The 10,231-nt window shown below is 53.4% G+C and overlaps 1 protein-coding gene across 4 annotated transcripts; it reads right to left on the bottom strand.

Moving 5' to 3' along the window:
- Window positions 1-387: 387 nt before the first annotated feature.
- LOC104035720 (terminal nucleotidyltransferase 5B) lies at window positions 388-9,363 on the bottom strand. Of its 4 annotated transcripts, none has more exons than XR_012831672.1 (4): window positions 9,193-9,363; window positions 4,251-5,302; window positions 2,219-2,361; window positions 388-1,669 (listed from the first exon to the last, which is right to left on the bottom strand). XR_012831672.1 is itself a non-coding variant. In XM_075721946.1 (3 exons), exons 1-2 carry the CDS (start codon window positions 9,361-9,363, stop codon window positions 4,283-4,285), a joined length of 1,191 nt encoding a protein of 396 aa, XP_075578061.1. In that variant the 3' UTR covers window positions 1,734-2,361; window positions 4,251-4,282. The 4 variants fall into 4 exon arrangements, 2 of the variants coding, with proteins under 2 accessions (XP_075578061.1, XP_075578063.1); XR_012831671.1 differs by lacking the exon at window positions 388-1,669 and adding an exon at window positions 1,734-2,085; XM_075721946.1 differs by lacking the exon at window positions 388-1,669 and having other exon boundaries at window positions 1,734-2,361.
- Between the last annotated feature and the right edge of the window lie 868 nt (window positions 9,364-10,231).

The following is a 10,231-nucleotide window of genomic DNA, read 5'->3' as shown; positions in this document are numbered from 1 at the left end:
TTGCAGAGGTGCTGCAGGGCACGTGCCACACCGTACTGCCGTGCTCGCACAGCGTGGGCTTCTCCGCTCCCAACTTCAGTCACCTGAGCCAGGCACTGCCGGCATAACCCAGACCAGTCTGCCATGGGCATAACACCGGCAGTCTAAAAATAGGGAATGGCTGGGGCAGAGCCACAGGCACCCCAACGCATCTTTCCTAGGAGCAAAGCTCTAGAGCCAAGGCCAAGAGAAGCACTCGGACACCTGGCACACACCAACGCACCCATCACAGAGCCCAAATCTCATCCACCAGATACTCAGGCACATCCTGACTCGTCCATCACCCTCTGTTCAAAGCGAAAAAATAATGACAGACTACATGCTGTGAGAAAATATATGTGGGTTTTTTTTATTCGACAATTAACAAAAGAGGGATCCAAATCTGAGCTGTAAACATTGATAGCTCCTTTCTGATCACAACTAGTACTTTCCACGAACATCCTTTTGTATAGTCTGATCCGCTCCAACAATGACAAGCCGTCTCTGTCAGGGCTTTTGCTGCTCTGCTCAGGATCACAAATCCAGAGGCAGCTTATTCACCAGAGCATCAACAGCCATCGGCAGGACCGACCACTGGCACCGAGAAGACAGCTGACAACCTAAGCAGATATTTTAGAGCCACTCCCACCCACGAGGCGCTCGGGGAAGGCAGGAGCTGCGTGCTGGGTTGCATGCCAGCAAGAGGCAAGCATCCCACCTCGCTGCCGGCGGGTTGAGAGAGAAATCAGTGCTGGAGAGCAGAGTCCTGCCCGAGCGGGCAATAAGGACACGGTCTTACATGGTGCCAGCCCAGCAAGAACAGTCCTGACCCGTTGTCAGAGGGAAGCTTGGCCCTGGACCGTAAAAATTTGGAGATGCAGAGCCAGCAAGTTTGTCCCAAAGAGGGACTGGCACATCGTCAGCTCGACTGTTGCTTGCAGTGGAACCAGAACTGCCTGTAGCTTGACAGGGGGAAGTGAAACTTCATCTTAGGCTGGAGAGCAGCCAGAGTTGGAGGAGCTTGCACCCAGCTACAGGCAGCCAGCCTCCAGCCATCACACAGGCATCTGGCCTGAACATCAGCAGATCCAAGCTTTTTTTGGGAGATAAACTTTCTCTTTTGGGAGATAAACCTTTCAGAGCCTCTCACCCTCCCCTTTCCAAGAGGAACCACCCTGCAGGTGGGTCGGCTACACAAAATAAGCAAGTCTTAATTACTCAAGCATCCTTTTGCTGTTCGTGACCATCAGCAGACAAGAATGAAGCGTGGAAAGCCAGGAGCAGCAGCAGCGAGAGCCTCCCAGCCCTGTCCCCAAGACAAGGGACCTCAGATCACCACCGACACCGAGCAGGCTGCCACACCGGGCCACCCTCCCCCACCAGCAGCTTGAGGAGCCACCAGGAAAAGGGAAGACGCACAACACTAAAGAACAGCGTTAAAAATAGAAACCTCCCTCAGCCGCCGGAGTGACCTGCCAACAGCTACGCGCTTCCCAGGCTCCGTAGCTGCTTCGGTTCGAGGGGCTAAGCAGCCTGACGTATGAGCAGCCTTCGGCCGGGTCCAGAACCAGGATCTCGCTCCTCTCGAGGTGACTGGTTGGTTCAGAGCCTGGTTCTTGGTGGGAGTAGGGTCAGCCATCTCAATACCACGCTACCCAGATGGACAAGCAAATAAAAAAAAATCCAACAAATTTGAATACACTGTATTTATTTGTAACAGATTCTAAAGAATCTAGTGAGTCTATGTCAAGCCCATCGCATGACAAGTGATACAGGTGTAGGAAAAAAAAAACATTTAAAACAAAATCAAGTGCCATTCAAGCTACTGGAATCTTCCAATTGCCCCCTCACAGGAGGCAGCACAGTATCACTGCAAGGTCTAGAAAAATTCAGATTCAACCCATTCACAAGAGTCCCACCACACACACTCCGTAAATCAAAAGTGCAATCTCAACATAAGTTGCCCTGTCAAGCTGTTGGCTGTAGGGAATCTTTTTGACATCTTAAAGGGAAGGAGGGAATCTCAGTTTAGTGCGTCTATGTGTCTGTGGGTAGAGGGTAAGCAGCCTGTAAAAAAGAGCATGCTACATGTCATCTATGTTCATCTGAAGTTTAAGATGCAAGAAAAAAATTATCTTCCCTTGAAGCCATGAAGGCAGCATACTTAGGATCTCAAAAGCAGCCCTTAAACCAGTTTTACCTTGCACTGGAAAAATCTCAAGCTCCCACCACAGGGATTAGGCTCTGGGCACCAGGGAGTTACCGGGCTGCGGCAGAGTCTCACGCCAGCCTTGTCAGTGAAGGCAAAGCTGTTCTACGGGAAGGCAATTAAACCTGTAATAACTACATCGTTAGTGACACTTCTTCACCTCTGACTGGATAAGCAGCAAAAGCTGGACCAATTTCAAATTGGTTAGTTCATGTTAAGTGCAAGAGCCCCCACATCACTCCCCCCACCCCTTACGCCCACTCCACATCGCCCCTACCCCAAAAAAGGTAGCAATCTGGCTATACACATTCCAAGGATCTAGTCTTTATTAGAGTGTTCAATCTGCCCAGCTATTACAGTTTTGTCACAAAAACAAAACAAAAAAAACAAGTTAGTAAAGATAACTCAAGTATGTCAGCCTCAGGGGAAGCACCATGAAGTCACGGTGTTCCCAGAGCAGCATCTCTAGGGAGCACCTGCTTGCTCGCCCACCTCTCCCTCTGTGCATAGTTAGGTCTGAGATGATGTTTCACGAGAACGGGCACGGCAATCCAGGCACCTCAGTGAAAGACTGTTTGTGCTCTAGACACCCAACAACTTCAAAGCCACGTTTGACTAAGAGAGCCAAACCCTCAAGACACAAGAGGGTTTCTTTAGAGCAGACATACTTTTTTTCCTAAGGCCAACTGACTTTTGCACAAACGTCATCGTCGTTCCCCCCCCCCGCCAAGCTCCATCTCTAGCTACAGAATGAATTTCAAATGCTATCAGTGGCTCACATGTGGAATCACGTAGCTGGAAGTAGGCTGCTTTTGAAGATAGGACCTGCCTGAGGGCAGAGGGAAGATCTCCAGCCACGGGAGGCTAGGCTCTGGAAGAGGTCTGTCTATCTCCTAGAAGGACACGGGCTCCAGCCCCCATCACAGCAACAGCTGGAGATAACTGACTAGTGAACTACTTGGTTTGTGCTTCAAAGGACAAGCCTCATCTTCCCAGATAACCCAGCTGGCCTCTGGCTTTGTGCATTAAAACCACACTTGCATGCCAAAAAAAAAAGCAGCATTTCAAATTCCCCTAGAAAATACACGATTAGGTACGGTAGCCTGGGGCAGGCTCCTGGACAGACCTTCTGCCTCATCATTTATGTACATGATTACATTTTGGCACTGCAGACTCGGGAGCTGGAGTAAATTCATATATAGGTCCCTGCTGCCTTTTCTCCATAAAGCTCTGCACAGCATTTTCCACCATGCACTCACCCCCACCCCCCCCGCCCCCCCGGTGTCCCCCCAGTTTTAGGCATTTACAGGTAGTCATCCAAAGCCCACCCCTGTTTATGCAACTCCACTTTGACAGCCATTTGCTACAGCTGGTCCTTCACAGGCAGCAAGCCATGCCAAAAAACCTCAGCGACATGTAACCTGCGATCCCATACTTGCTTCAGCAAGGTTACTAGAAATGATCTTACAACCTCCCCCCCCCCCCCCAACAGAAACATTTTTCCTCTTTGGACATCCCCACTCAAGCTCTTGGGATGTCAGCCCCTGCAAAAAAAAATAAGGTTTACAGTACAGTTGTGTTTATATTGTTACAGGCACTTAAACAGGATTCTTTGGTCCTTCAAAGGAATTAGCCACTCTGGCTTCTATCTTCAGAAACCACAAGTCTGCACACCCATAACACCTCCCGCACTGGAAAAAAAAACCAAAACAACCCCCCAATTCAGATCCATTTCAGGGCAGTGCAGCTCTACCTTAGCGTAATTCTACAATCTCCCCTCACGCACACCCCCCTCCCCCATTGCCTCCAGAATTCAATAAGCAATCGAGTCTTCCTGTAAACGTCCGAGTTCCCATAACACTGCACTTCCCATCACAGTGTACAGCAGACAGGCCTCGTTCCAACAACCCGAGGAACAAGACACTCAAGCAAGAGTCCAGGAAGTTTCCTTTTGTTGCAGTTCTAGAAAGGTCTTTTTTTTTTTTTTGCCCCCGACCCCACCCTCCCCAAGGCAAGGAAGTACCTTGGAGGACAGACCCTGAAGTTTGTTCTGGCTCAGTTACAGGGAAGCCACGTCGGGTAAGACTGATTGCAAGGCAGGAAGGGCTGCACGTGGGTGACGTAGTAGTTGAAGTTTATTTCACTGACATAAGGAGCTGGCTGGTAGTAGCAGGTAACGTTTGTGACCGTGGGGATGATGTTCTGCTCAGCCAGGACTCTCACGGCCAGCATGGCAATGAGGTTCAGGGTCTGCCTCCTTTCGTGTCCCATAAGGCAGACTGTGCTCTCATTGACCACCCTGTGGAGGGTCATCAAATAGTCATATCTTTTGCTCTCCATCCCAACAAAGTGGCTCTGGAGGTAGCACTCCAGCTTCCTCTGCTGCTCGCCGATGTCAGAGAAGTCTATGAAAAACCTGGAGCACATGTATCTCTGTAGTGCCTTCATATCCACTTCCGATTTGGGCTTAAACCCCCTCACCAAGAGGTTGCAGTATTTCAGAAGCCCCCCACCTCTGATCTCCTCCGGGTTCCTTGTGGCGATGACCCTGTTCCGGAGATGGTCCATTGCCTCCTCAAAGTCCCCGTACATGCTCTCCCCAGTGACCGTGGGGTGGAAGTTCTCAGCCATGGGGTTCTCTGAACACTCCCCAAACAGCAGAAGCGAATCCAGGATGATCTGGAAGGAGTCCACGCTGAACTCGAACTGCCGCCTGAGAGAGTCCACAAATTTGAGTTCCACGTTCTTCCCGCTGTTGTTGGAGAGCGATATGAGGCTCCAGCGGTCGGTTTCATTGCATACCTTCACGAGCTTCTGCACGTACGCCTCCTTCAGAGTCATGGGGGTGATCTTGTCTTTGTTGACACCTTCTGGGAGGAAGTCAAGAAGGCAGTCCATGACCACATCTTTAACAAGCTGGAAGACATCTTCGGTCTTGAGATCTACACCGAAGATGAGATCTAGGTCTTTGTACCCCAAGCCACTGTCTTGATGTAGGACGTGACTAGCTGCCGACCCATTCAACCTTACGTTATGGACTGCGATTCCTTTCTTCTCCAGGCGACTACGGACAACCTGCGATACAAAGAGTCAGTGAGAAGCAAGAAAGCATTCTTGGAGCAGCCTGGTTACAGCAGCAGGATTCACTCCCTGTGCTTATATGGGTCACTCCAGTGCAAGACAGTGAAATAAAAAGCTAATCCATCAGAAATAGGTCACTTTGGAAAGCATCCAGAGTCTTGCCAGCTGCTGGGGGTGGCTCTCCTTTACTTATTCCCTTGCATTAAGGGGCTCTTACTGCGCATGAGCAGCTGTTTCTGCTTCCAGTGCAGCTGTTTGCTCTCCCCTTCCTTCCTCCCCCAAAGCAGAGAGGTTACCCAAACCCATCCTTTGGGGTGGTCTCTGCCGCCTTCATCCCCCCACGGCTGCAGCCAGCCTTTCCAGCCACCAAGCTAAGACCAGCTGATCCAAAAAGGACTCCAAATACAAGACGGCAGCACAGTCTGCAGCAGTCCCTGTTGATTTAATCAGGGTGGCTCACTCCTTTTAGCCATCCCCTTTGCCTGTCAAGATTCATTAAAGGCAAATCAAGATCTGGCGAACTGCTCAAAAGCCCCAGCCAGGCATATGCAAGTTCGTGTCCTAACTAGTAAGTGTATCCTAACAATTTCCAGTGTGTCAGAGCTTCATGCTGAACTTGGCATGCTATCAAGCACAAGAGGCAGCTTTCATCTTACGGGTGTTACTCCAGTGATTTTAATGCTGCCTGCTCAGTCCTGGCACACCCACCGGTACCTCCAAAGCTTTGTTCATTTAGAGCTAAGCTGAATCACTTGTCCGATTACTTAACATGCAGGAGGCTGAAATAACCCCAAGACCATAAAATAAACTATCTGGACACCAGCTTATAATTTGAGTTTAACTGAGCTCAAAGATCCCAGGAAGATTAAGTTCACATCTTCCACCAGAAGCTCTGCCCATCTCCCATCCTGCTTTCATGTTTCTCTAGCAATTACCCACTGCCCTGTGAGGCCCAGCAAGCCAGCCTGCTCACCCGGTGCTTGAAGCAAGGCTAGAGCTTGAAAGAGCCAAAGCTTGGGATACAAATGGACAAGTTCTATCACCAGAAGCCAGTCTGACTGGGATTCTCAGCCCTGCGAGGCTGTCCTAGTTCAAGAGAGGCACCGCTAAAATTCTAAACTTTATCAGAGGGGCCAAAACCCCTGCTTGGTTGACATGGCCCCTGAGCAGACAGTTTGGGGACAGCGGAGCATTGCAGCTTCAGCGAGTCTCAGCAGCTGTAAAACTGCCCCTCCGCCAGTTTGGTTTAGAAGAAACAATACATAAAGGTCAAGGACTGCAGTATGCAACCCTTTGCGGGTCACGGACCTCTCGGTGACCGAGCTAAGAGGCCACACCAGGGAGCTCCTGCTGCCCCGAGGTGCCCTTGCAAACAGAAGATATCTTGGTACAAACCGATGAATGTTTTTGAACTTGGGAGGTTGTTAAGTCTCATGATGCAGCTTCTCTGCGGGTGTTTCCCCTATTACTCCCTGACATGAGCCATGGCTGCTCAGGCTAGCAATGTACCTGGGCTCTTTGCCAACCGAATGGCGACAGTCACGTGTCAGGCAACAGTTAAACCAGTGAGCTATTCACCATCGGAAGTCCCAAGTCCCCACCAGCACACTCAATCCAGCCATGAACGCAGCTCTTCTCAAAAGGGTGACAGTCTGAAGACTGAATTTACTCCTAAAAAAAGGCACCGGGTTATGCCCCCGCGTAGAACAAATATCAGGCAGTCGATCCAAGGGAGCTGCTGGTGCGCAGTGGCTGCTGACCCATCAGTTGCCGGAGTCACTCACCCGAGGCACGGCTCCAGCACTACTTGTGGAGTTAAGAGTTTTGTGCTATTAGGCTTAGAGAGACAAGATACAGGTCACAAAAGCGTTAGATGCAAAGCTAGGACCACTGCTTGGAGAAGATCTCATTCCAGATTAATTTCTAGCCCCAAAGAACATCTGCTTGACCCCTTTCTGGGCACAGCTCAGGACCTGCAGCATTTCACACCCACGAACTTCAGGCTCACTGGAGCTCCCCAGGTTTACAGGTCCGCCTGTGTGAGATGTATTCAGAAACGTGTGTGTGGGGAGAAATCCAACTGCTCAAGTCAGTCTTGTCCCAAATCATCCAAAAAAAGCCCCAACCTGCAGAGCACTGGGGAGCAGAGAGGCTTGCTGCTTCCCCGTGGACAGCGGGCTTCAGCCTACCAGTCTCAACCTGAAGCACATCCCCCCGGCCGCAGCCGGTGGGTCCAGGTATGCGTTTTCCCAGAGGGATGGATATTTAGAGGGTTAGGCAGCTGCTGACCTGCTTCCCAAAACAGCAGCTCACGTTACGTGTGGTTCAGATAATTGACTCTGACAGCCAGGCGCGAGCAAACCCTGCCTGCATCCTGACCTGCCGCTTCCCACCTCCCACAAAAACACGAGCACGCAATAAATAACTGCCTTTTAGGTTACTTGTTTCAGATTAGTCAGCCCTAAGTACAGGGTCTGCCAGCGCGGTTGGTCAGAATTACAGCCCTCAGTTATTTCGTGTTTGAAGTTGCTAGTGGCAACATCCTTTTCGGCAGCTCCGACACCGAATCGCTTCAGCGTTGTGGAACTAAACAGTAATAACCGGTGGAACATTTGATGCTGCACCGCGCCCGAGCTTCGCTGGCCTTGCACAACCCCGAAGGACGGTGTCCTGACAGTAGCTCTCATCTGTCACTCAGTCTAAAGCTGTAGCAGCCAAGATTCAGCACTCCTGCCCTCAACAGATGCAGCAGGAACTCGAGGAATTTGAAATGGGCTGAGGCTTTCATACAGCAGAGTGTCTTTCAAATGTCACCCTTTCATTTTCCAGGCTCAGGTAGAAATATTTCTCAAGCAGCTGAGCCTTCAAAATCCTAGCGATTAGTTTATTGTGAAAGCCAGTTTGCTTTTAGCTTTGCGAATAGCCTTTTTAATTAGAAGCTAACATGCCCGATTTTACATTTGATGAGTCATTACTGAGGAATGAAGTTGCCTCCCAAACATGAATATGCATCAGCTTATTTGAACTACATTGTTAGTTTAATATTAAACACAGTTATTACTTTCTGGTTAAACTAACAGGAACTCTTTAACAAGATGAAGACTTAGGCAGACTCTGGAGGACACAGCCAGCGTGACGAGAATCAAAGGACACTGACATTTGATCTAGCTTTTAAATTAATAACTGCCTCTCGCAACGCACAAGCCCAACATGTCCACCAGCACGAAGCCATTTCATGGAAGCAGCTCCAAAAAAAGCCACTTTGCTTCGGCCACCCACATTTCGCAGCTCTTGGGGCACCAAACCAACTCAAAAGGAGGAGGAACAGAGGGTGGGAGGAAGCGAAGCAGGATCCGGGGCACAGAGCTGCAGCAGCTCCAGGGACCAGGCGTGAATTTTGAAACGCATGGGATTATTTGTTTCCTGCAAAAGGCCGTTTCCAAGAGGCTCCTTCCAGCTTTACACATTTCTGCTACCACCGCTGGCAGAACCGAGGCGGCGTGCAGCAGGCACCCCCGCCCGAGCCCCCCGCCAGCCCCCACCGAGCCCCCCGGGGCGACCGGGGCCGAGCCCCCCGCCAGCCCCCACCGAGCCCCCCGGGGCCGAGCCCCCAGCCAGCCCCCACCGAGCCCCCCGGGGCAACCGGGGCCGGCTCCCCGCCGCCCCCCCCCCCGCATCCCCGGGGGACCGGGCCCCGGCCGGGAGCTCTGCCCTGAGCCCGGCGGGGGGAGGCGGCGGGGGCCGGCCCGGGCTGGCTCTGGGCCCGGCGGGCCGCTCGCCGCCGCCTCAGCAGTTTTATTTTCTGCCTGACCCCCGCGGCAGCGGGGCAGAGTCCAAGAGGCGGCGGAGCGCGGCCCGTACCCTCCCCGCGGCCCGGGCCTCACCTGGACGATGGTGCGGGGCCGCACCGAGAGCGTGGGGAAGTTCCCGCGGCCGTGGATGGGCACGGCCTCGCCCAGGATCTGGTCCAGCCGCTGCACCTGCTCCCACGTCAGGACGCTGAAGCGGCCTCCGCGCTGCTCCGAAGCGGCCGGAGCGGGCCCCGCCGCCGCCATCGCCCTCCCCAGGCGGAACAACACCGGAAGAGGAGCCCGAGTCACCCGGAAACGGCCCGGAAACCAGCCGGAAGTGCCGGGTTGGGGAGGGGGGGAAAAACGTGAGGAAAACTTCAAAAAAAAAAAAAAAAAAAGGGAAAAAAAGGCCAGCTCCCCTCCCCAGAAAAGCTGTTTCTGAGGGCTGCTCCCGCGGGGCGGAGGCGCGGTCGGTGCCCGCAGGGGACGCTGCAACAGTCGGGCCCGCGCCGCCGCCCCCCACCCGCCACCGGCTCCGCCGAGCGCTGCGCTCGCCCGCGCCCCGCCGCCGCCTTATATAGGCCCCGCCGGCCGCGCCCCCATTGGCCCGGCCCCACCGCCAATCCCTGCCCGGCCTCGCCGCCTCTCCGGCGCTCTCATAGGTCGAGAAGGAAGGTTGGGGCTGGGCTGGGCGCCAATCAGAGGGAGAGGGAAGGGGAGGAGGAGGGGCGAAGGGCGGAGGGGGCGGGACAGGCTGGTGGAGCCCCGCCCCTCAGCGCGGCCCGCTGCGTGCGGGAATCCCGGCGGTGATTGGTCGGGACGGGCGCGGGTTACAGGGACGCCCCATTGGTGCCCCATTGATGCCCCATTGATGCCCCATTGATGCCCCCATTGATGCCCCTATTGATGCCCCGTGTCCCGGTGCCCCATTGATACACCATGGCCTGGCGCCGCACAGTCCAGTGCCCCCCCAGCCTGACACCCCCACCCCAGGGCCCGCTCTCCCGGCCAGCGGCATCCCCAGGGACTCACGGCACCCACCGGGAGCTCTGGCACCCAGGAGACACGGGGTGACACCCCGGGGTGATGGAGCCCACCACCTCAGGAGGCTGATGCTGGGTGCTCCCAGCCC

The sequence above is a fragment of the Pelecanus crispus genome, chromosome 16 (assembly GCF_030463565.1).
Source record: "Pelecanus crispus isolate bPelCri1 chromosome 16, bPelCri1.pri, whole genome shotgun sequence".
Classification (NCBI taxonomy): domain Eukaryota; kingdom Metazoa; phylum Chordata; class Aves; order Pelecaniformes; family Pelecanidae; genus Pelecanus; species Pelecanus crispus.
This window is presented reverse-complemented; position numbering and strand designations above follow the sequence as displayed.

Coding starts and splice junctions, on each gene's coding strand:
- LOC104035720 (XM_075721946.1), bottom strand. CDS start 9,363: ATGGCGGCGGCGGGGCCCGCTCCGGCCGCTTCGGAGCAGCGCGGAGGC. Junction 5,303..9,192: donor GGCCCCGCACCATCGTCCAG/GTGAGGCCCGGG, acceptor TTTGTATCGCAG/GTTGTCCGTAGTCGCCTGGA.